Source organism: Balearica regulorum, chromosome Z (assembly GCF_011004875.1).
Source record: "Balearica regulorum gibbericeps isolate bBalReg1 chromosome Z, bBalReg1.pri, whole genome shotgun sequence".
Lineage (NCBI taxonomy): Eukaryota > Metazoa > Chordata > Aves > Gruiformes > Gruidae > Balearica > Balearica regulorum.
The window spans coordinates 87264335-87291319 of NC_046220.1; the positions used below are offsets into that span (position 1 = coordinate 87264335).

General features: G+C 41.0%; 1 protein-coding gene across 12 annotated transcripts in view; it reads left to right on the forward strand.

The window, feature by feature from the left end:
- NEDD4L (NEDD4 like E3 ubiquitin protein ligase) overlaps window positions 1–14570 on the forward strand; it is a 180043-nt gene extending 165473 nt beyond the window's left edge. For 6 of the 12 annotated variants that reach the window (XM_075740794.1, XM_075740792.1, XM_075740799.1 and 3 more), the window contains 7 exons: window positions 2109–2182; window positions 4746–4806; window positions 5211–5270; window positions 5811–5918; window positions 6662–6758; window positions 7305–7377; window positions 9425–9663. In XM_075740794.1, the coding sequence (XP_075596909.1) occupies window positions 2109–2182; window positions 4746–4806; window positions 5211–5270; window positions 5811–5918; window positions 6662–6758; window positions 7305–7377; window positions 9425–9527 (576 nt within the window). In that variant the 3' untranslated portion in view covers window positions 9528–9663. Of the gene's footprint in view, window positions 1–2108; window positions 2183–4745; window positions 4807–5210; window positions 5271–5810; window positions 5919–6661; window positions 6759–7304; window positions 7378–9424 lie in introns of all 12 variants that reach the window. The other 6 variants (XM_075740791.1, XM_075740797.1, XM_075740790.1 and 3 more) reach the window with 3 other exon arrangements.
- Window positions 14571–26985: the final 12415 nt, after the last annotated feature.

Below are 26985 nucleotides of genomic sequence, written 5' to 3' on the forward strand. Positions count from 1 at the left end.
AGTCAGGGGACCCTGACTCACTAGTGGCACATGTTTTGCATCATCTACTGCTAATCTGCTGAAACTTCATAAAAGTGCCCTTGGGAGCCTGACGATACTGCTTCCACAAGGACATTGTGTATGTAAGTGGGAGATGTTTGCATCGCTATAAGCTTCTATATTTATTTATACTGCATTTATCACCAAAATCTTTTCTGGGGTTAGAGAAAAACAAGAAACTTCTAATAACCCTTATCTTGTTATTACTTTTCCTTACTTAATAACCAAAAATACTGTTTTGGTAGTTCTCACAAGTCAGAAATACGCAGTAGGTATCTTCAGCGTGTAAAGGATGGAGAGCTATCTTCAAAGAGCAGAGAAAGAAAAGGTCCATATTTCTTCTAAGTTCTTAATAGCTCTGGAACACTGTTACTTATTTCTGAAAAACAATGTATCACAGAATCCCAGACCAGTTTGGGTTGGAAGGGACCTCACAGCCCACCCAGTCCCACCCCTGCCATGGGCAGGGACCCCCTCCACTAGCCCAGCTTGCCCAAAGCCCCATCCAACCTGGCCTTGACCACTGCCAGGGAGCCAGGGGCAGCCACAGCTTCTCTGGGCACCCTGTGCCAGGGCCTCAGCACTCTCAAGGTAAATAATTTCTTCCAATATCTAATCTAAATTTACCCTCTTTCAGTTCAAAACGATTCCCCTTGTCCTGTCACTCCCTGCCCTTGTGAACAGTCCCCCTCCAGCTTTCCTGTAGCCCCTTCAAGTACTGGAAATGAGCACCAAGAAGCCACTTGTTTGTGCCATCGTGTCTGGATCTTCATAACTTCATCCTGTTCAACTTTGACAGTATAGCAAACCTTTTCCTTATTAGTTCTGGCCTGTCTTCTCTGGTCTTCATGGAACAAATAAACTAGTGTTTCAGAGGTGTGTGGGTTCCCCATTAATTACTTTTCCTTAATAGTATAGTCATCTCTTTTTTTTTTCCTATAAGTAATAGGTATATTTATTCACATAGACCTGCTGTACTGTTTTTCTCCTTGTTGAGATATTCAGTATTAATCCAGTCCTGAAAAGAGCTTTCCAGTCTGCTGCTTTCACGGCTCCATTTATTAGCTAATGAATTTACTGTCTTACTGTTACTCAACCACATCATCTGATTTAATTATTAAAGATTAGTAACAGCTTTAAAAATAGGCTTGGATGAATGTGGGTGCAGAGTCAGGTCTTGGTTGTTTCCACTGGAACCATGGGTTTGAAGCGATGGAACAAGTTGACCTGAACAGAGTGACGACTTAAAAGCAACAAAATACTTGACTTTCCTTCTCCCCTGCCCACATGAAAAGCGCTCCCAAGCACACGTGCTGTACAAGAATTGAATCCAGTCTCGTGCCTACGCTGTATGTAAACACCAGGATCTGCAGTCAGAAAAACACCTCTTCATAGCCGCAGCTATGGAGTGCCCGGTTGGGTAGCACTACCTGATAAAAGCCACCAGCCTCTAGCTTTCCTGCTACCTAGCCAGCATTGATTCTGTGAATTCCTACCAATAGATCACTTTCTTCAGAAATAAATACATTATTTGGACTTGCTGTAGTTTCCTGTGAACTGTAATGAATTTGGTGTTTTCAGTCTTACCCTCCATGGTGACACCACCCTTAGCAAATTTGTGCTTAACCATTTCTGTAATCTGTTTTTTTAACTTCACTTCTTCAGCCTTTTTATGAAACAGTTGCTCTGTGGATTTTAAGTAATCATTGTTTTTCAAGCATTTTGAAAAATTAGAAGGCATTTGTCTACCCTTATTAAAATGGAATGTATATTTTCTTTACCCAAACAAACCTGCTGTTCAGGACTAAATGTTTGCTTTTGAATGGTTTGCTCACTTGCTAATGAATATCATCAAGAGTCCATTCTTATAAATGATCGTAGAATAATTTGTTCCCAATGATGCCATCTTTAAATGTGGAATGTTTTGATGTCTCACTAGGTATTATGGCATAACAATTTTCTGATGCTACTTGTAAAATGCTGCTCAATGAGAGTGGATTTTGTGAGAAATGTGTCCTGAAATAATGTCATGTTGTGTTTTGTTCTGGTTTTTTTCTTTTGAAATACAGACATATCAAGTCGACCTGAAGCCAAATGGGTCAGAAATCATGGTAACAAATGAAAACAAAAGGGAATACATTGAGTACGTACACATTTACGGGATTTATCCTGAGCATAAGAAAGCACAGTTGTACTTGTCTTAGAATTTATCCTACTGCAATTACTGTAGTTTGTACTACGCCAGATCATTAGATCCTCTTAAAAGAAAATCTTATTGTTAACATTGCTTGCTTATACCCTAATCCTCAGGAAGTTTGAATCGTAACCTTTACTGTTCTATGAATTACACTACTCGGGGGAGCCTGTGACGTAGTAGGAAATTATTTTCTTGATGGGTAGGCACGAGGAACATCAAGAAGGGATGGGATTGCTCTAAATGACAGACGTCAGCACCTAAATTATGGGACGAAAAGAAATGGCACCTCTTGGGTGCAATATTCTCCTGTTAAAGTAGACGTACCAGTTTTGCCGAGTTCCACGCCTGCTGCTGTCTGTTGCCCAAGTGCCTGGGGTAACTAGCTCTGCTTGTAGATCTAACAGAGTGGTGATGCCTTCCACCCTAGGGTTTAGTTTTTCCTCATGAACTGCCAGGTTACAGAATACAAATCAAGAATCTAGGCACTAAATTGGATCTAGAAAAAAGACTGAAAATAGGATGTCTGTGTAGTTTACCAAGTTTGTGTCTGCATTCAAGGAACGCTGTAAATGTTTAAGTGTTCCTCTAAGAGGAGAACTTTGTACTTGTTTGTTAATCTCCTTCACAGTGTTGTGGAACAATAAGAAACTTCTGCTTTTATGATACTTTTTTTGTTACTTTGTCTGTAACCTGTTTGCACTGTCAGCTCTTTAATTGTTTAGGGGTTTGGGGTTTTTTTCAAGTGCAAAATCTTGGATATCATAAACTTTTTTTATTTCTATCATCTCAATACAGTGCAGAAAAGAAAAGCTCTTTGAAAATGTGTGGGACAAAATTCAGAACTGAGTTAGGTTTACATCTAGATAATTCTTTCATGGCTAGTCACAGTATTTTTATAACTTTATAGAGTCAATTGTGTGCTCCTCATCTGGAAATGATTAATGCAACTTAATTATGATACAGCTATTCTAGTTGTTACACTTAAAAATAAAAACCACAAAAAAACCCCTCACCACCCAAACCCCACCAGACTGCAGGTGTAGTCACAAATGTAATTTTATTCTTGCCTCTGTGTCTTAACATAACATCCAAGTGATGCATTCTCATGCATATGTAGTGGTTATGGGATATCATGTAAATAATGAAGAATCATCATCTAATAGGAAATCTGGTGGTTTATTTGCATTATTTTGTTATGTGATATTTATTGCAGAAACAAAGGAAAATAGATAAACTGACTAAATAGCTGCTAACTAAAAATCAATGTTCTTTCTTTAAGCATTATGAGAAAACCACACTAGGAATTTTCTAGACACCATCAAATGAACAGTATCCAGTGCTGCCTTCTTGAAAAATTCATTTTACGTTACATTGGCCAATATAAGAAAAAAAGTAGAATAAATTAAATTAACTGCTCGGTTTTCCTGAAATCCCCACGTAGGAAACGTGCTTCGGCACGGTGTGGCTCAAAGCACCCAAGTAAATTGAACCAGGAAGTGCTCTCCAGCGTGGCCACTGCCCTGTTATCCTCCTCTCTAGTTACACAGACCAGAGCTGTCACGTCAGTACCAGTGTTGCTATCAAACATCGGCCGATCTTAAATTGTTTAATTTTAAGCTTCCTCGGTTTTTCTGCCTACCAGAATGTAAAAGAATAAATTCAGCTATACTTGCTGGCATTTTTAATTAGTGCCCCTTCAAAAGGGAGAAAAACATTATAATTGTGATATTCATGCAAATTAGGAATGAAATATGCTTTGGTAGGAAGGGAATTGGATTTCTAAAGCATTGTTCTTGAACCTGTAAGGTATTTATGCTGTAGGTGGTTAGCACTGGAATACAAGCTTTTTCCTTTGATATGGCACGGTTTATTCATCTATTTATTTATTTATAGGCAGGCTGTTGTATGTAATTACATCTATCCTCAGATTTTGTAGACTTCATTGGAAATTGCTAATCACTCAGAGCTCTGGAAGAATAAAATGTCTAGTCATTTAGGTACCTAATACTACCAGTGAATACATCATCCGGAGTCTGGATTACAGCCTCCTTTGGAAAGAAAGGAAGCATAGCGTGGAATCTGTAGGCTGTTTCGATCCACAGGCAAGCCTTTTTGCCATGTCCATCCTTGAGTTAACCTCCGTAGGAACAAAATGGTTAATGTCTTATCATCTGAGTGTGTTACATTAAAAAATTCTTGGTGATGTAGAAAAGTCATAGCTATAAAATGTGGAAGTGTATGTGTTGAGTTTGTGTTGCATGCTAAAGTGAAAGTAGTCATCCTATCACTTGTTCATAGTCACTGATTTTTTTTCAACAATTTGATCAGTCACACAAGATAAATTTGAACAGTTAAGCACACGCTGCTGTTTCCTTAACATCAGAGTGCGGTTGGGAGGTGGCTGAAGGTGTGAATGAGAAGTGGAAGCTGTTTGGGTTGTTAAAACCTCTCAACGCTTAGTTGCAGCCTTCTAATGAGTGTGCTTATGTGTTTTTGTTGTCTGCTGTAGCCTGGTCATCCAGTGGAGGTTTGTAAACAGAGTTCAGAAACAAATGAATGCTTTTTTGGAGGTAAGGTTCTTTAGCTGCTTTTTCTTCCCCAAAAAAATTATGTTATTTTAATGCAGACTTTTTATACATCACTGTCTGCGTTAAGGGAGGGGGGAGCTCTGCATCACTGCACAAGTTCTGGAATGCTGCATTTATGATTTCCCAGTTTTACCTTGTATAAGAATATGGAATCTTTCCCGTACAAGAATAAGGTCATTGTCTTTCAAGTTTAAATTATTTAAGCTTGAAGTAATTTAGTGATTAATTTTTTAAATTAGGACTCATACTTCAGCAACTGTGTGTTTCATTTTCAAAACCCTTCTTTGTCCTCTTTTACTTATGTTTCCTGATGCCAAAGATCCTGATAGATAAAGACTTAAGTTTATGTGGTATGAGAGTTTTAACTTGGCTTTGCCTTCTTTTAGGGATTCACAGAACTTCTTCCTATTGATCTGATTAAAATTTTTGATGAAAATGAACTAGAGGTGAGTTTGTTTAATTGGCATCCAGAGACAACAGATCAGTAATGCTCATCACAAAAAGACGTGTTATGTTCTAGGCTCATCATTCATCACTTAACTCTTTGTAAGTGAATTTGCAGACAAAGATAATTTGCTTATAATGGGAAATGAGAGTGTTCTCTCCAATTAATAAATCTATCGATCGCATAAAAGCACAAAGTTGTAATTATTCAGGGCAGTGGTTGAGTATGTGCATACAAAAGCACATAAGTAGCTCACAGAGTTCATGCTCTTATGCCTATACCAGTCACATTTTGAGCACAATACCTTAAAAGATGCTGTCACACAAAGCATCCGTACATCAGAGCGTACAGTGTTTCTCCAGTAAAATGAGAGAATCCTTGAGAATCCTCTTCTGGGTGTTTGCATTTATATTCACACTGCTTAGCTGTTTAAAAGGTCAGGCCACAGAGGGAAAGTGTAACCGTGTCTTTCTGACAGAGGGTACAGGATAACACAATACCATCGTCAAGTAATGCCATAACAATTTACTTCCATATGTAGTTACTGATGTGTGGCCTCGGCGATGTTGATGTTAATGACTGGAGACAACACACCATCTACAAAAACGGTTACTGCCCAAATCATCCCGTGATCCAGTGGTTCTGGAAGGTAATACTGCTTTACCACATCTGGCTTCTCTGTTACTAAAAGTGACAGTTACTGTGTTGGTTTCGGAGTCCGTTACGAAATCTTTTTGCTTGATGAGAACTGCTGAAGAATATGTCTGTGTATGTTGGCAATGACAGTGCTGGTACTTACTCCTTACAGACTGTACTGGAAATAGACCCATGATACTGGTTTCATCTAAAGCGTCTTGCAGTATTTGTGAAGCAAAATACTCTTCTGAAAAGTGTACGTCCCCAGAAAAATGACTAAAATGCTTTTTCCCCATAATAGCTGTAGATTTTTCAAAGGAGTGTCTGTTTTTCTTAAAAGTACAGGAATCTTATCTTAGAGCTTTGTGTATGCACTTCAACTTTGTTTCTGGGTTTCTTATATCATTTTCCTCACCATGGGTGGTACTGTGTACTTGTAGCAGTCCAAAAGGCTTGAGTCCAAGGTCCTGCAGCGCTGCTCTGATTTTCTGTGAACCTTTGCGGTCTGTCTGCCCTTCAAGGCTTTTCAGTCACCTCTGGTTCTCTGTGCTCCTTCTCAGGCGTACACACGTACATTGCAGTGCGCGCTATTTAATCAGAGAAACCTGGTACGTGCCCTGTATCACAGCTTTCAGTCACACGGCTGTTACCCTCTAATACAAATAGATCGCTTCCTCAGGTTTTGTTCTGGTTTTTAATAATAACATCTACCGCTGTGAAAGTGAAAAGACTGCGACTGTGTATGTTTGTCAACAGGCCGTTTTACTGATGGATGCTGAAAAGCGGATTCGATTACTGCAGTTTGTTACTGGGACGTCACGCGTGCCTATGAATGGATTTGCTGAACTTTACGGTGAGCTTCCTTTCACCTGCCCGCTAGAATGGCTGCGCAGAGAAAACACTGCTGACATTTAGTCATAGCCAACCTTTGGCCCCCACGTAAGAATTCTCCTTCTGGAGAACTGGGGGGCACACTGAGGAGGAGTAAAGGTCTGTACACCACGGCTATTACGTAGATGCTCTCCTAGCTCCCACAGAAAACAATTCAGCTATCAACAGGAATAATATTCATGTCACATGAAGAAGGAGAATGCATGTTTAACCAAGCACTTTAATTTTTAAATGTTTAATGTCTGAGCTGACTTCTTTTGCATTACACATAATCTATGCAAAGGTAGTTAGATAAACTTAACAAGCTAACCAGGCTTGGAAATAAATAACCATGTTCCTCTTTGCTTTAATATAGTTTTAATTATGAGAGTTTGTACCAGGTATTTTGTAGCCTACCAGTTATGCAAATATTTAATGTTAAAAATAATATTTATATTATTCTAGTGTATATATTATTTATTACAGTGTCCAGCAATTTATATTTCATATGATTTTCACTCTCAACCAGGTTCAAATGGTCCTCAGCTGTTTACAATAGAGCAATGGGGAAGTCCAGATAAACTGCCCAGAGCTCACACATGGTAAGTCACAGAAGCCTAAAATTATGTAGCTTTTCTGTATTGTCACACTCCCAAGAAAGGGGGGAACTGATGACCATGCTTATCTCTAACATACTTTAGCTCTGGATCATACAGCTGCTTATAAAATGGGATACTCTGAAACCTCTGCACACGTGTGTGTGTGTGTAGGTAGGCATTTCAAAGGCAAAGAACAGCTAGTGTTTATCTGGGGGACACAGCTGCAGAACTCCAGGAGGGAGCAGGGCTCACTCCACGCCGTTGCTCCTCAGAGGTTCTACACAACATGTCTTTTGCCTTCCCCTGGGCATGTGAAACGTGGTAGTAGAGTCAGTAGGTGTAGGCGTTGTGCAATCAGGGCAGGTAAATGAATCCAGAATACATTCTTTCCATCACGGGCCTTCTGATAGCATGAAAAAGTCTATTTTATTGTACTCCATGTAACCCTTTCACCTCAGGACTTCTAGTAACTGCTTGCATATTAGAATGTGCGTTAGAGAGAAGAGAGAGCTTTTCCCCACTTTATTTTATACTACATTTGATGAACTTGCTACCCATATATACCAAATGTTAACTATTGTAGTTGAAGCTGTATAGCAGCCTGCAAATTGCTTCAAGCACTGGTCAATTAAACTGATATTCTGACACTGTTGGAGTAATTTGAATCCTTCTAGTAGAAGACTTTTCCCCATATCAAATACATAAGAATCCATTCATGTAAGGTACTCGCCACAGCAAGAGGAATTATTACACCGTGTGCTTTGGTTATTTCTCTATCAATGTTAAAAGAGAGGCTCTGTTCTCTTCCATTCTGCCAGTCCCAAAGGCTTTGCTAACGGGAGGCTGGGCAATAAGCTGTCCAAGAGAGACGGTTAGAAGGGCAACAGGAGTTACACAGGGCACAATGGAAGGAAAAGTAGCAGCTCACCTTGTAAGGCTGATGCTATTCACTGTCATCTTGTATGTGTCAGAGAGTTATCACCTCTTCCTCCTGGAAAACTACAACATTGAAAGAAAAGCACAAAGATTTGTACAAATAGGGCTTGATGCTTTTTTCCTTCTTGGTGCTGAGATTCTACCCCAGCTATCACTTCACAAACCCGTACCACGCTGCAGGCAGCTTTTACTCTTACCAGCATTTTCCCTTTCTCATTCTCCATGATTTTATATATGCCCACTTACTAGGATGAGGAAAATGAGCTGTAGAAAGTCTGACATAACAAAACATAGCCACAGAAAGCCATGCTATACCCAGGCCATAAATTGTTGGACAGGTCACTAAAAGTGTGAGGTCATAAGCTGACTTAGTTTAATACCTACAATTTGCAAATGTTAAAAGCATTCAATACAAATCTTTGTCTTGCTCTGTTGCATATCAAGAATATGGCTTTTTTAAGGTAAACTTAAGTTACACTATATAGGAAAACTAATTTTTAGAACATCAGTACAGAATGGGGATCTTTCCATAAACATAATAATTCTATCAAATGACTTTTTATTTAAAAAACAAACAAAAAACCCTAAACATTCCAAAATCACCACATCCTCTTTATGTTTAAATTATCTGTTAGATTTTACAGGACCTTTTCAAGACCTTCTTTTGGATATTATTATCAGTATTATTTTTCCCCCAGAGGGGGAGAGGGCCTGTCCTGTGAATTCAGAACATCTTTGCCAAGTCCTAGGAAACCACCCCTTTGACAAAATGAAATGGTTTCCAGCAACTAAATATGGGGGGGAGGGGTCTGGTGCATTTTTTCCTTTCCTCAGTGGTTTTTAACAAATTTCCACTTTCAGCTCTGAAAAGAAAGGAGGCGCACGGTTACTTCTGAAAACTCACTTTGCTCTAGGCAGGGCTGGCTGCAGGCGCTACCTGTGGGGAACTCGAGCGTGAGATGGGGTTGCAAAGGACATGGAAGATTGCCCCCGTTCAGATGATGAGATATCTCCTCTGTTAAGGCCTCCAAATTATTTAACCTCTTCTATTTCTTTAATATGATGTGTATTTTCCCATGGATTATTAAATTAGTCTTTTCTTTCTAAATTTCAGCTTTAATCGTCTAGACTTACCTCTTTATGAATCTTTTGAAGATTTGCGAGAGAAGCTTCTTATGGCAGTTGAAAACGCTCAAGGATTTGAGGGAGTGGATTAAAACGTCGCCTTTTCTCCCCTCTTCAAGCAAGTTCTGCTTGCACTTTTGCGTTTGCCTGACCGAGGGACTATGGCAGAACAGTTGCACAGCGTTGGTTCATGGAGCAAACCCTTCGACGGTGCCGTTGCCTGACTCCAGAAGGCCGGACTGTAATCTGCAGGTGGCTTTTCTGACATGTCCACAGCAGATTACCAACTGCTTAACATGAACTCTGATCACATTTCAGCAGGACTTACTCTATTTATGTTGTGCCTCTGTAGGCAAAGCCCTTAATAAATATTTTACATAATTTCTAATGACAATGAATGGAATTAATCATTTTACAGGTATAGTATTACAACTCATGTTTACTTTTTAATTGATTTAGACATTTTCAGATTTTATTTCATTACAATTAAATATCATACACTTGGAAAAAAAGAGCATTTTTCTTAATTTCATACCAGACTTGATGCCAGTGTCATTTTTTCAAAGCACATTTTGAGCCTTGTGTTCCCAAACCATTAGGAAAGTAGAAGCAAGCTACGTTGGAAATTTTCTCTACACAGGCTATATATCGAAAGCAACTCCTTTCATTGAGCACATAAATATTTTTCTGTATCCAGAAGTATGGACTGGATATGTTGCATTTTTGTATAAATATTAGAATAGTTACAAGTCAAGGGAGAATCATAACATAGCATGCCAAATCTCATGTTCAGTAAAGAAATTGCCTCATTATTGGTAGTATTTACATGTACTATAAAGCATTTTGGGGTAGGGTTGGCATTAATCATTTTAGGAAAATATGCTTAACCCTGTCATTATCTTTGTATAGTGATTCTTTTATTATCCTTTCCTCTTTACCGTTTGCAACGGAGGCACTTTGAATGAAACCTGGCACTATGTGATTTGGCGCTATGGAAAACAGGTCTGTTTTGTCTCCTATTTGTATGCGTTTGCTAATGATATCTAAATAACAACGGGGGTTTTGTTTGTTTCTAACTGCACCAACTCTAAAGGCACTTTATGTAACACATGGAAGTCATATCTGGTTTTTTTATCATAAACATTAATGTGATTATATTCCTTCTCACTGCACATGTCTTTCTGGTGCAATATCTATCAATTGTGAATTTGGCTGCTGCTGAAAAAAACCAACACAACAAACAGATGTAGAGCTGAGCCTGCAGACATGTTTCTCAGCAATTGTTTTTGTGATTTATTTTTTACTTAATCACAAAGATTTATTTAATATACACTGCTATCTAATCAATTTTGTTACCTATGACATGTTGCATGCTTAAACTATAATGTCTGAGTTGCATCTCTTTTGCGACAGATTAAAAGCAAAAGATTTGTATTTGATCCACTGAAGTTAAATGGTTACAATACGACTAGAGTAGGTCTGAGGGGTCAGCAATTTAACATTCAGTTGTGTAAGTAAGTTTTGCCCACATACATACCTGTAGGTCAGCTTTTTTCCCCAAGAACCCTTCTAACGCTCATGAAGCGGGATGACACCACATGCCAAAACAAAACTTCACCTCTTGCCAGCAGGTTTTTTCAGCCCTGCCCTTACCCCTCCCCAGTACCCGCTGGCACGTATGGTCTACATCTGAGAGTAAGCAGCCACACTGCAGAAATGTTAGTAGGTGAATAATATGATACTTCAGCTGAAAGGGCTGCTGGTAACAAGCCTTAATGTTCATAACACTCAGCAAATGCTTGTGTGCTAGCAGCAAGTTTGAAGAGCTGATAGAGGCACTAGGAAGGTTATTTTGTTACTTAAACACAGGGTAAGATTCATTTTCTATTAAATATGTTTCCTGACATTCCTTTCTGACCTTTTACATTTGATGAGAGCTTGAACATATGAGGAAGTGGACTGCATCCAAGTAGGTAAACACCATGCTGGTCATTCAGCTGTGGGAAGGAGCAGAGGATGAGGCAAAGCCATGTTGAGGGCAGTCAGTTATAATACAGACTCCCTTGAGGGAGTCCATACTCCAAAATTTGTTCTCTTTCTGTCCTAACCTGGAGGATTTTTGGTCCAATGCCAAGTACCAGAACCTTCAGAACTCCTGAGACTTTTTTGGTTGTGAAACTGAAATGTAATCTCATGTACAGCAGTAGTGCAGCTGAGGTAGAACCACAAGTCAGGTCATGTTTAAGGATCTGCCCTTCCTCTTGTTGTGATCTTGCTTTGGTCCCTTCCCTCACCCTCTGAAACAGGTTTACTAATACTTGCCTACATCAAAGCCCTTCCAGCTATCTAGAATTACATAGTGACATATGACTGGAAGAGAAATTTTGGAGGGTTTGGGGGTTTTTGTGGTTTGTTTTTTTTTTTTTTAAGAAAATTTAAAATGACTTAGCTTAACATCTTTTCAAATCCACTCCTACTCAGATCCTCTTATCTCTCAAACTGACAGACACTCCAAAAGCATTCACTAGGTATTAAAGTAGTGAGGCAAACTGCAGTGTAAGAACAGCAATTAACATGCATTTGGACTGGTGTGGTTTACTTTTGAGAAGGGGGTTTCACGTTTAGGGAACAGGTGGATGTTAAAAGCAAGACCACAACTCCCTCAAGGTACGCTGTGCCATTAGAGCAGCAGCTGAGCGCAGCACACAGAGAGACCTGACCTCACTCAGGCAGCAGACAATGTGGCCCAACATGCCCAAATTTCAGCAGGAGCTGTACAAGTCTTTTTGGCCTGCTTGCAATTAGTGCAAATAGCTAAATAAATGCTATTTGTGCTTCTTGTGCCCCAGACACTGCAACCACAGCTGCCACCTGCATTGCAAACCTACTGTTGCTGTAGCAATGTATGTGGATTGTACCCACACACCGCAGATTTATTATTGGTGGCTATGGTGATGGCTAAGCCCTGGGGCAGATATGCCCCTCTCAGCCAGAAAGTTAAGATCATTATGTTATGACAAAACCTGGGAAGTTACCTTCAGTTTTGCAATAAACTACGTGAGGCCAAGTCAGTGGCATTAGCTCTGCAAAGCAGCAGCCGCAGAGGAAATGGATTTTCTTCTGCAGGGCTCTTAATGTAAAGCCATGGCACTGTTACCAAGAGCCTAAGCTGGGTTCCAGCCCTTCCACCTAGGAGTCCTCCTGGAGCTACATTTGTAAGAATCTTTCTAGGAAAAAAGGTAGTCCAACATCATTTACTTACTTAAAACATCTAAAACACAAAGCAATGACCATTCCCATGGGACTTGTACCATGGTGCTGTGCCTTTCTTAACACAGCACGCTCATGTATACTGACAGTTTAGCCCATTCACCACAAAATGGCCCAACAGTATTGTAAAAGGTTCTAGGCAGTTACTTTTTTTTTGGTTAATAAATGGTAATCATAAAAGTGATACCCAAACCATTACTTGTATGGTCATAAGAAGCCTGAAGGCAACTACTTCATAAAAGTTTTAGTCACCATACAGAAACCAGGATCTGCAGCTCTCCCCTCCTGTTCACATTGATGCTCACACATGTGTGCCTTGTAAGGTTGTAGTTCCTGCACACCACACCCATTACATCATTAACTCCTGCTTGCACACACAGCTTCTGGAAACCCCTGCTTTTTTATCTTCCAGTCCAAAAGTAACAACACTGCCCTGTTGCCACAAGAATTACCTTATTTCTGCCTCTCTCGTGCTGACCTCTCCCTCTGCAACTTGTGAGAGAAAGGAGCACGAGTGCCACGCCAGCGTGAGGTGCTGTAATTAGCAGAGTACCGCTGCACCCCCAGGGACACCCCGCAGCTCTCGGGTGCTCAGCCCTGTCCAACTGGCCATCATGACTGCAGCATCAGTGGCACCCTCTTCCCCAGGCTCTGGGTGAAGTATTTCACATGGCACTACAGGGCCCGGAATTGTGAAGACTAGGGAGCCAGGGAGGGGAAGCAGGATAGTTAGCACTTTTAAGTTAAAAATAAGTGATCAAATCCATGTGATTGCAAGGGCTAATTATCAGTAATGTATAGTAGAAAAAAAAAAATCACCAGATTGGACAGCTTAAGTGTACATTGGTTTTCTTATTTTTAAACAAAAACTTTTGGATGTAAAATTGCAACAACAAAGAAAAAAAACCCTACAATTTTCCCTCTCCCCCCCCCCCCCCATTATAATGTTACACTAAGCAGTAATGCATATTTGAAATGCACAGGAAACACAAAACTGAAATTTAACCATATTAATGTCATCCACCCATAGGGCCGGTCAATGCACCTCAAACCCTAGCACATGCCATCACTGCAAACCCTATTTAGTCATACATCTGTCAATGCAAACTTCTAACGATCTGTTCATCCACGTTTATCCTCCTACACGTTGGATTTTTACTTTTCTGTATTATTTTCACACAGACCATGTGCTTTTTGTCCTTAATTTTTTTTAATATGTAGTTGTAAAGTTACACACAATATGCACCCACACACAGTACCACGTGTTGCATTTTTGTACGTCAATGTGTTGTGTTGGATTTAAAGAGCCCGGCAGGTCGTCCATTGCCCTGGCACATTTGTCACAGCCACGCAATAGCAAATAGGTTATGATTCTCAAAACCCAAATGGAAAACTCCAAGAAATGATGTTGCTATGTTCTGTGTTTGTGAACATAAATTTAAAATCAAATTTAAAACCAAGATTATTAATATTTCCAAACATGCAAAAGTGTCAAACATTCCAGATTAAATTCACTGTTTAATAATTTTTTTTTTTTGTAAAACCACTTCATACTAGAAGGCTATTCAAAATTATCCGAACTACCTTAAAATTGATTTTTCACTACTACTTATAAACAATGCTCATTTTCACAATTAATATAGCTTTAAACTGTGGGGAAGGATTTGTTAATGGACAAAAGTCAGTTTTTGCATTTATTTTCTGAGGAGCAGTGAAAGAAACTAGTTTGTTTTCCTGACAGCAAAAGCTCAATGTGACAAAATGAAGTTGTTGTAATGAAATGATGCAACTTAATTAAGTATTTAATAAAGAATTATGGAAGCTACAGCATTTTATACTTCAAATATATTTTTTGTCTAACTGAAGGTTTGTTTTGTTTTGTTAAAAAAATAATTGTGTTAACAGCGTAATTTGACAGCCAGGGATGCAGTGGGGGAGCCGACGTGCAGTCGTCAGGTCTGCACACGATTTACTCTGAAGTGATGAAACACACCATCCATGTGTTTCACCTTCTGTAAAAGTGGTTCCCAAATCTTTCCCCATGATCCTCGCTGCATCCATGAAGCAGTGCTCTGTGTGATGTTTCCCTGAGAAAAGTTTGCAGCAGATGCTGGTCCCTGGTGCACAGCCACCTTTGGAAGGCACGAGTCAAGGTGGTTTTTCTCTCAGAGATTTGAACAATTAATGGAAGGTTGGTGATCACACAGTGTTCTCCAAAAGGAGCATCATCAGCTGAAATACAGACACTGCACCTCTGCCAACTTCTTATTGGCATCTCTGCCATTCCATCACCACTTCCACAGGACTGTTCACACTCCGTCAGACTTCCATGAGACGTTCTGATTTCAAACTGTCCAATTCCCCGTGACCATACAAAGCAGCACACTTACGAACTTTTCTGTTGAAGCCATACCTGAAATAAGTGTGAACCTTCTATCATTTTTATTGCATATTTTCTATGTTTACAGCAGAATTTTCTGCAGCCCACAATAATTATATACTGCAAACAAAATGCTCTACTTGGAACAAACTCGACCAAGTTCAGTTTAACAATGCAAGACTAGGCCTTAGCAAATCTGTTTTTATCTTCAGTGTTACAATTCTGATGTTGTATACTAAGAACAACTTCTTATTAACAGAATGGAACTAATGTTGCCTTTTCTGTAATCAGCGTGAACGCCTAACTTAAAACCAACAAAAGACAAAATAAAAACCAACCACAATGAAAACAAACCCACACAAAAAAACTAAACCTAAAAAAGTGCCCCACAAGTCATATTTCTGACTTAACAGCTCACTTCATGAATACAGTACGTTCCTCCTTTGCTAATATCAGTGCTCAAGAGAGTTGCAGATGGATGAAATTATCTATTAGTCTTAAATATAGAACTAGTAGGTAACAAATGGTCTTCTGGCTTTTGAGCTTCACATGAAGCACAGCCTACATGCAACACTGACCTGACTTGCACCAATACATGGCAGGGCTCACGCAGCATACTCTTGCAGCTGCAATTTGCTGCAGAAGAAGAAAAAAGACACACCACCACACTCACCCCCCCATCATCCGCCTAAGCAAGTGCCCAGGAACTGGAAGAGGAACAAGAACGGCCAAGGTGACTAGGAAAAACAGAAGTCTCTTCATACGACCCAGAAACACCACCTGCCATCAGAAACACTGTTCAACTTACCAATAGATGGGAATACCTGTTGTGAATCAACATACTAGGAGCTTGCAAATGCTGCCATGTGACTTCTTAAAGACACCAAACCCCTAGATGAGTCTGCCTATCAAGCTTTGCAATGGAGTTATTTTTGCGCACGTGTGTGATGATGTGATACATCGCCTCAACTTGCAATTGCAGCATGACTTACTCTGCTTTATTAATTAAAGCACTAGTCTCTCTACTGTTCAGCTGTATCAACACCACAGAGCAGCAACTAATTTACTTTGTATAGACTTTATTTGTGCCCATCTGTATTTTCCTCCCTTGGGCACTGGTTTCTGAAAGGGCTGCCCACCTCCTCCCCTTTCTTCAAGCCACCACCTCTTCCTAAGCTAGAGCAGCCAGGCAGCTTGCTTCAAAGTTAATTCTATCAGCTAATAGTGCAGCCTCCCTGGTGCTGGAACTAACTCAGCTGTGTTGTTAATGTACTCCTTTACATGAGCAAACATCTTTGTACTGTAAAGTGACAGACTCTGTGTAAAGCTGAAACACAGGATTAACCAGCACTCTTTACAACAGAGGTTTAAAAGCAAACAAAAACCACCTCAACATACATCTCTTCCAGCGATACCTACATGTGTATTAATGTTTTGGCATAGTTACATCCAGTAGGTTTCAAAAAAAACAACACAAAACAAAAACACACCAAGACAAAAATCACCTACAAAAAAAACAACACAGCAATTCCATTTTTGTTTGTAATTGGAAATAAAAAATAAATTGTGGCAAGGTAGTGTTATAAGTGGCTAAAGAACGTGCAAATCCTTACTAAATGTTAGTTGTATATGACTAGTAAGGGTTTGTTGCCCCTGAGAAACAAGCAAGCAAACAAACCAACCAAAAAAACCCCAAACTCTGTCAATATATTCAAACTCCAAACCAATATTCACATACAAACACTACTTGCAGCCACCCGCAGGAGACGCTGCAGTTACTGTATTAGCTGTGAAGACATTCCTATTTCCAACCCTGAATCCTGGTTGCTCTCCTACTCCTGACAAGGGGAAAATCCTACACGATCCAAATTAATTCCCTTTCTTTAAGCCTGTTTTTATTAATAAAAACAACCATACCAGATCAAATCAAAGGTCCAGCTGGACATGTATCTGATTAGCAGAGTCTGCCAAAACAGCTCAAGAGTAGGGCAAATAGTCATGCTTACAGCAAACGCACTTTCAAATATGAGTGACATGCAGCTCAAGGACCTACTGCAGTGGTGATAGCTTCTTTTTCTTTGCACAGAAATAGCCATATAATTTATATACTTTTTCAATAAATAGCTTCTGGTGTCATAGGAAATTCTAGTATTTGCAGCTGCTCGAACACAGTGTCCGTGATCATTTCAGTGTGAAGGAGTATTTCCCTTTGTTTTGACCCTGACACCTCTCATCTTTTATCAAAAACACACTCACCCATGTGTTTCTTAGACCCCTCTACCCCCTGTATATAGTCCAGGGGGCTCTGGGTCCCCACGCTTGCCGCAGCTTCCAGTCTGGCAGGCTGTCAGAGGAACACTTCCTACCAACCCACACGGATGTCAGCGCAGGCTCTGACACCTCTGCCTCACACAACGTCTCTCAAAGAAATGCAGGCTACGGGCCTCTGGCAAGAAAGCCCGATGCAAACAGCCTCTGGGGCTGGTTCCCCCACACAGAAACTAGTCCTAGCAGTGATTCAGGACCCCACCAACAGGAGACAAAACCACCAAGAAGTACAGTCATGTCACTGGCAACAACCTGAACAGCAAGTCCATGGACTCTGCAGGTTGCAAAGAACTTCTGGTAACATTTGGGATTACCTACTGCAACTCTGGTGGAAAACAGCTTCCAGGGCATAGCTGGGGAAAAAAGGACACCGGAGTGCCAAAGTCAGTGTCAGGCACCACTGCCACCATGGCACTTGCTCTTTGCGCCTTGTGCTCAGCTACGCTTCATCTACCCCGCAGAACGGCAGGGCAGATAGACCGTGCAACTCGTATATGCTAATGCCCAGAAACCATTGTGTGTATTAGGACATTAACTAGGTAGGCACAACACAGTAGAGCAGTTGTGCATGACAGAATTACAGTTATTGTTGAAGACTTAGTTATAACTATATTTAATTAATATTTAGGCATTGAAAACCTACTGGCAATCACAAAAAGCTGAGGCCTTAAAAAAAAAATCAGGCCCATACCCTCTTCTCAAAGCCAACCTCTTCCCTGCTCCAACAATCTTCATTGATTTAAATCCAACTGAATGACAAGTTGAATTTCATGCTTTTCTTCCACTCCAGGGTTGGCTCTACATAAAACCCGCTATCATTTACATTCCTACGCAACACTATCATGAGAAAGGCACCCAGGGTTTGCTATGGCAACCCAACAGGAAACGCTCCTGTTTCAAACATCTCCAATACAAGGATCAAAGATAAATAATCTCTTGATGATTACCATTGATTATTTTCCCCCAGCTTTTGATTGAGAGCCTTGTTCAATTTATTCTTGCTCAAATACATCTGCTATTTTCACCCAACTTATTTTCTGCCGTTTGCTGTGGGTGTTTCCTTAGCTCGACAGAATAGACTCCTGAGTTTAAAGTGCAATGCAATATAAACTTAAGATATATTCATTACAAATATACAAATTATCTTTTACCCTATCATAACTCAACCTCAGTAATACAAGGTGTTTTTTACTTTAAATTTCAGTGCATTTTCCTCACTTTGATGATTCTCTATCAGTAGTGTATAACAATGCAACCACTTTAAACTTTTATGCCTGTAGCCAATTTCTTCAAATTCAAGTATTTTCAAATTCTAATAATTTGCCACAACGTTTTTGCTAATAACCTAGAAGCTGGTTGAAACATCTACCGCTTCCAGCATGTTATACTCCGAAAGCAAAGAGGAAGGCAACAGCCACCTTCCTCGTAGCTGGATTTTCCACTGGTATGCAGGTATCCCGCTGTCAGTGAGACCTGACAGTTACCAACACCTGAACAGCAGACAGATGCGGTGGGTTTGCAGGTCCGAACATTCAGGAAGCTGAAGACTTTGCAAGGAAATTATTGGATGATTTGTCGTGGCTGTACAGTCAATTGCCATTGATTTTGTTGAAGCTAAGGAAGCCTGGTTGCTGAGTTAGGTCCCAGAAACTTATTTCTGGGAATATAATAGGGAATGATATATATTCACAGAGAGAGCAATCAGGTTAACCATCAAGTTAAATTTAAATTTTTCCCTAGCTTTTAGATGCTCAGATCTGATACAATTCAAATTACCCTTTGGTCAAAGGAGGTGATTCTTCCCCTCTGCTCTGCTGAGACCCCCCCCCTGCAGTACTGCGTCCAGCTCTGGGGTCCCCAGGACAAGAAGGACATGGAGCTGTTGGAGCGAGTCCAGAGGAGGCCATGGAGATGATGCAAGGGCTGGAGCACCTCTGCTATGGAGACAGGCTGAGAGAGTTGGGGTTGTTCAGCCTGGAGAAGAGAAGGCTGCGGGGAGACCTTAGAGCCCCTTCCAGGCCCTGCAGGGGCTCCAGGAAAGCTGGAGAGGGGCTGGTGACAAGGGCAGGGAGTGACAGGCCAAGGGGAATGCCCTGAAGCTGCAGGAGGGGAGATGGAGATGGGATGTGAGGCAGAAATCCTTCCCTGTGAGGGTGCTGAGGCCCTGGCACAGGATGCCCAGAGAAGCTGTGGCTGCCCCTGGCTCCCTGGCAGTGGTCAAGGCCAGGTTGGATGGGGCTTTGGGCAAGCTGGGCTAGTGGAGGGGGTCCCTGCCCATGGCAGGGGTGGGACTGGATGGGCTGTGAGGTCCCTTCCAACCCAAACCAGTCTGTGAGTCTGCGATTCTATGCCTTTAATACAGTGAGCTTGATCTCATGGAACGCTGAATGCACTCTCAGCTAATAAAAAACAAAAAAACCCAAACAAACCAACCAACCCTAGCTGTAATGCACATTTACACAGCAAAGTGAGCAATAACCATTGCTGCAAACTAGCATGAGGTTTTCTGTATGGGCTTCAGAGATTTCCTCTAAGTTGCGGTAAATTCAATTTTCATTCTATCCCCACTGGATTAGCTAGAGGACGTGACCTCCCCGTGAAATCAGTTTTAAACAAAAGGTAAACTTTGAACCATGGACTAAAGTTAAAGAATAACAGAGACGGACGCTAGATCAATACTTGGCAAATATTAGTTGCATGCAGTGGACAGACGCTTCTCTGCTGTACCTCTAAATATTTCCATATGCTGATACAGAACATATCTTTAGTTTTAAGGGTTTCTTTACACAGAACAAAAAACACTTTGAAGCAGCTAGAGGTTAATATTTTGTGCAAGTCTAGGAATTTCCTTCCTCTGCAGTCTGTCTGGAGTTCAGGGAATTGAGGGCTACTTGTTCCCACAACTGAAAACATTTTCCCTAACATCTTAGTAACTTCCATTGCTCCAGTGCTTTATTTCTGTGAACAACAGCTTTTAAGCAAATTGTCAAGTTTTAGGCAGTTCTACTTCCTAATCAAGCATGCAGATGGTTCACTGTCTCTGATTATTTAATGATAATGTAAATTGAAGTTGTGATTACATGTTATCTCAATGGCTTGTTACAACATGCACATCTTGGACTACTCTCAATATTCCCAAATTATGCCCCTAGGTTTTTAAAAAAAAAAGAAAAAATAGGAGCAATCCAAATTATGAATTCTTTTTCCCCTTTTATAGAGGATTTTGTTATTTGATAGTGAGGCAGGAAATATCTCCCTGTCACGTCTTCCTGCCTTTTATTGGTAACAACAGCACCAACCCCAACCCCAGAGTTTGCAGATCATCCAATATTCAGGGATAATTAATGCACAAGACAGAAAGGCAGTAGTGTTCCATTACAAGGAAGCAGCCCGAGACAAATCAAAGTGTTCCTCAGCAATCTAGATTTGACAAATGCTCCCTTGGCTATGTGTGGGCAGTGGCACGCTACTAGAAGAATACAAAGTGGAACAGTTGAAGTGCGGGTACAAAGGCTCTATGCTTATCTGCTGTTAACCACTACAGTTTGGCAGCATGCTGACATAAAGAACTGGTAAAGACTCTAGTAAGATAAAAAAATGCAACTATCTTCACATTTTTTGGACTCTGGATTCTCAGAATAATGGAGAAGCTGATGTACTGCTTGCTTAAAACACCTTTTTATGCTGAACTGCCACCCGCATTGTACTTTCTTCAGTGGCTTTTAGAACACAGAGAAATTAATCAGGACTTAAATGCAGAGACAAACACAAAGGGAGTCAGTATCAGCTCTTCTAAACCAGAAGTTTGGACTGCAATTTGACTCTCTCCCAATGGGGATTCCTGAAAGCAAGATTTTGCTTTATCTCTAACTGAATGAACCAAATGAAAAAATACCCAAAGAGACCCCTTCTCCTTAGAATTTTTAACAGTTGCTTTTGTGTCTAGCCTCTCTCAGGTCTTGAATGCAGGAGCCAGAAAACTCAGATCAGATCCAGTTCCCAAACCTCTGATGCATTTACAGAGTGCATCAAATCCCTGAAATATGGTTTGGTGATACATACCCAATACATAGTGATAATTTTACCATAAACAATTATAGATTTGTGAAGTATATCTTTATCTCCTCATTTTCTGCTTATTCTTACTACAAAGTTATTAGTTGTTGCATGGCAAACACAGTCTAACAGCATCAGTACAAGTAGTTCAGTATTATTTTTTTCTTTCTGGTGATAAAAGCTAATTTGTCACCCCCAGTAGCTGCACAGAGCAACAAGCACAGAGTCAGACTTGGCCCTGAATGATACTAACAGGAACATTCCTTCCAACTTCATTGCCAAAGATGCATTTTCTTGACATTACCTTACACATCTTTCACTTGGCTCTACAAGAAAAGAAAGCGATGAAGAAACCATGCTACATCCACTCCTAAACTTATTTTAGCTCTTGTTCAAAAAGTCTGAACATATTGCATCCTTTACTCTTGTTCCTTTGTTCACAGGATAAATCAAAACCAAGCCTATCACTAATACCTAAACTCACAGAAAGAGAAGATGGATGGAAGCAATTCAAAGCGCAGTTATATATTCATCACAGTTTAGGAAGTGACAGCTTCTTACATTTTGTATTGAATGACAGTTCAATCTACAGCAACTTCTATGGAAATATTTCAGGTATGGACCCATGTATCTCTTGCCCAGAAAAAGAAACCAGGCAAGCTAAGATAGTACTGGGGTGTGGGGAACAACGGAAGAACTAGTCCAACTGACAGTGTAAGTAGCAGTCCATATCAAACTACTAGGGAAACAAACTACCCACTCAGGAAACAAGCACAATCTTCCAGGGAGTTACAGGTCTTTCTACACCTACTGCATGCACAACTAAGTGTTACCCAACATTTTAAAATTTAGCGATATCTAACACGGAATACCAGCATGAGTGGCATTTAACAGAGATAACTGAGACTCTCTTGAGTCAACTGTCACAGCAACTTTAAGTTAATCTGCAGAAAGAATTGTCATCAGGTTTTCCTGTGGGACAGTTACCAATTAAAAAAAAGCCTTTTTTCTTTCTTGCCTAAGGCCGATGTACATATACACATATATCCACACCACCTTTTATCTGTGCCACTGGCATCTGTTTAAATAGCTTTGTTTGAGCACATCTGTCCATATCCTGAAGGGCAGGAGTCCAATGACCAGTCAGTCACTTCATCTGGTCATTTACTGAGTAGCTTGTTTGTTCTTGGATATCAGCTCCTATTGGCAGATGGGGGCAGGGGGGGGCAGGAGGGTAACAACACCCAAAAACCTCAAGCCAGGGATTCAGCAAAACCTTTCACATTGCGAAATGTGAATTATATCCTAAAATGCATTGAAAAGCCCCCTACAGATCCTTGAGAAACTCCTAGGGACAAAACTGACAACTACTGCCTCCATTTTGTTTTCTCTCCCACAGCATGATACTTGGTTATACAAAGACCTCCCCCCTTTTGCCCCCAGCAGCTTCAATTCTTTAAGAATCTGTTAGATTTCCTGCACATGCAAGAAGCCCTATATCAAACAGATTTCCCTCTCTGAATGCCGTGGCATCCTTCAGATTTGGGATGCATAATTTCTTCCCTACAAAAGCATCTCAGTCAATATTCTTCAGATTTTGACATAAGCCTCAAAGTAACTTCAGCAAATTGAGTCTGTGGTATCCTAACTACTACCTCTGATCTTCCTTTTAATCAGTTTTTACTAATAGTTATGCCATTTGACATTTCCTCTTCTATGGCCCCTGAAGGCAGTATCACTATCCATATTGTGGTGGTACAGCAGGCTTGAGTAGTGAAATCAAGGAAAAAAAATAGTTGAAACAACGTTCAACATGAGCTCACCTGCTTCTGCTTTGATGACATCATCTTGCTTTGTAAACCTTCTCAAGCCCAAGTATAAACTCTTCCTCCAACTCCTATCCACTCCCATTCAACACCAGAACATGCCTACCCTATGGAAAGGGACCCATCACCCGCTAGTTCAATTTTTAATGAAGTACTTTCATTCTTTCATACCTGATAGAACAGATATTTGGGGTTTGAGAGCACTGACATATCAGCAGCCTTCAAAATCCTCTGTATTGTCTCTTTCTTCAGAGAGCTACAAAAATAAACAACCCACCCAGAATAAAACAAAAACAAAACCAAACCCAACCCCACAACACAGCACAGCAGATAGACTGCGAGTATATTTAAAAGAATGAAAATTCTCATTGTTTCCTTGTGGTTCTTCATCAAGTTCTCATTCATCTGTTACTGAGACTCTAAAAACCTTATGGAAGAAACAACCATTTTCACTGCAGGCAACTTCAGACATTCTGGTTTTGTTCAACCAGCACACAGAGGAATGCATTGGCCAGTGCTACCCACCCACAAAACTGATCATCTTGTGGAACAAAGCATGCAATTCCTGGTCACCCAGACCTTGTAGCCACTGTCCATTACATCTTGCAGACTTCCAGGGCAGAGGTCTCTGCACCTCCTACATTCTGTAGAAAGCATCCCTTGATTTGAGCAGGTTGCTCTTCAACAATACAGCTCACCTGAAATGGTTTGACATATGAAATAAAGAACTGATGTTCTGTGTGTAAGTCCAAAAATAGGCAACTGTATTACCAATTTCCTAGGGAATATTTCAGGTCAGAGAGCGGCTGTTTTATCTGATGTTATTTTGTTTGGTATCTAGTAGTCACACAGCTGACCTACAGGATCACATCTGTTCAAGCTGGAAACATGTTGTTGAAAGAGTTTGTGCAGACTCCATCTAGGGTGGATTTCAAGATCCAACTGGATAAAACCCTGACCAGCTTAGTCTGACCCTGCAGCTAACTGTTTGGAGCAGGAGGCTGGACAAGAGACTTCCTGACAGCCCTTCCAACCTGAATTATCCTAAGATCCTATGATCTTACTGAACAGCTAATACTCAGTAGTCCTACCAGCTGATAGAGTGATGCTATTTTCTCATTGTTTCAATAGGAAGAAGTCAGACATGGTTAGAAGAGAGATAACTAACCTTGCTTGGATTTTCAGTGCCATTCTGCACATAGCTTGTTTTCTCAAGATCACATTATCACACAAATTCAATATGGACCATCCCATTTTTTCTTACTTTCACTTAATGCATATTACAATATAGAACCAAGGCAGCTTGTGCACACACCTTTTAGAAAAGAATATTTCAGCTGGAAAGGAGCTACAGTGACCATCCAGTCCAACTGCCTGACCAAAAGTTAAAATGTGTTATTAAGGGCCTTGTCCAAACACCTCTTAAACCCTGACAGTCACAGGGCATTGACCACCTCTCCAGGCAGCCTGTTCCAGGGTCTGACCACCCTCTGGGTAAAGAAATGCTTCCTCGTGTCCAGTCTGAGCCTCCCCTGGTGCAGCTTTGAACCAGTCCCACGTGCCCTATCACTGCATACCAGGGAGAAGAGATGGGGGCACCTCCCTCTCACGCCCCCTCCTCGGGAAGCTGTACAGAGCAATGAGGTTGCCCTCAGCCCCCTTGTCTCCAAACTAGACCAACCCCGAGTCCTCAGCCGCTCCTCAGAGGACATGCCTTTCAGTCCTGTCACCAGCTTTGTTGCCCTTCTCTGCATTCAAGCACACATTCAAGTACCTTAATTTCCTTTTTAAAACTGTGGAGCCTACAGTAGTCAAGGTGAGGCCGCCCCAGTGCTAAACACAGCGGGACAATCCCCTCTCTGGACCAGCTGGTTGTACTATGTTTAACGTACCCCGGGATGCGGCTTGCCCTCTGGGCTACCAGGGCACACTGCTGGCTCCTATTGAGCCTGCTGCCAAGCAGCACCCCAGGTCCCTTTCTGCAGGGCTGCTCCCCAGCCACTCCTCTCCCAATATTTATCCTTGTTCCCAGTGTTACTCCATCCCAGGTGCAGAATCCAACATTTGTTCTTGTTAAATTTCATGCCATTGATGATTGCCCAATGCTCCAATCTATCTAGATCCCTCTGCAAGGCCTCTTGTCCCTTGAGTCAACAGCAGCTCCCAGTTTAGTATCGTCAGCAAACTTACTAAGGGCGCATTCAACTCCAGCGTCCAGATCATTGATAAAAATGTTGAACAGCACTGGCCCTAGAATTGAGCCCTGAGGAATACTGCTGGCAAACCACAGCTCTAATCTTCCTTCAAAGCCTGACCTAACTTCCAGAGATCATCCAAGAGGATTCCCTGTTCAGCCAAGCTGGTCATCTGCCCCGTTTGCTTGATTTTCAACACAATGAGATTGCCTGCTCCTGTGCAAGGTTCTTAAAAAACCAAACAAACAAAACCACCAAAAACACACAAAACCACCCCTCACCACCACACAAACAAAAAACCCAAACCCACAACCACACAACACAAAAAACCTCAGTTCTTAAAGACTGACCAAACACTCATGAACCCCTAAGCCCCCAAAAGCAGTTTCTCAGGGGACACTGCTTACTAGGGTAGCTTAAAGTTTGCTCTCTTGAAATCCAGGGTAGCAACTCTGCTGACCTTTTTCTCATTACACCAACAATTTTAAACTCTACCATTTTGTGGTCACTGTGGCCACACAGCCACCTCCCATCACACCTCCCACGAGTCCTCCTCTTCACAAATAACAAGTGCTGGAGGGCATCTTTCCTAGTTGGCTGAGTACTTGTGACACAAAATTATCTTCAACAAACTTCAGGAATTTCCCAGACTTGCTTGTCACAGCAGTATGGTACTTGTGTCTGGTTGAATTACTCACTAATCCTAAATTAAAATGGGACTTTATGTTCCACTAGCATTTAAGAATTGTGAAACAAACTGAATCTTGCCACACAAACCACTTAGTTTTATGAATCGTCCCAGAGCGTTTGTTCATTTACCTGAAGTTAAAACAGAGCACTGGCTTACTGCTTACAGACAGCTGATAAGAATGATTAATATTTAACATTTTCAAGCTCACACACGTGAAATAGCTCCAACAAGCCATCCATGAGAATATTGTACCTTAATTCACCAGTCACACTGGAAATACACGTGCATTTTCCCCACCAGAAGGCATGTTTCACAACATTGAAATGTATCTTCCTCTCCGCACCAGTGACCACACAGTATTACAGCATACCTCAGTTTAGCACATTGTCAGTCTGCTAAGACAGTCCGAGTACCACAGTTACCACTTCTTTTACCCCAGAGGCACCAAAGAGCAGCACTGTGCTCATAAAACTGCACAGCCTCAAACAGCTGTAACAGGCTCCCAACAAGACCGAACTTGTTGACAGGTGTTGAAACTGCAATGAATTCTTCCAGAGAACCACCCCAAGAAATGAAGCCCTGTCAGTCCAGACCGACAAGTCCTGGAGAAATAATACCCACAGTAATAATCAAATTAAGAGAAGGCTTGTGCTTGATACATTTTAGACCGAGTAATCTTTAACAAAGCCGAAGGAAAGGGTCGGCTCTGACCCCAGAGCAGCACACGCAGTCGGTGCCTTTGGCACGGCAGACTCAAGTGCCACCTTTGTACGGCGCCGTTCCTATGCACAGTGGTAAGGGCAG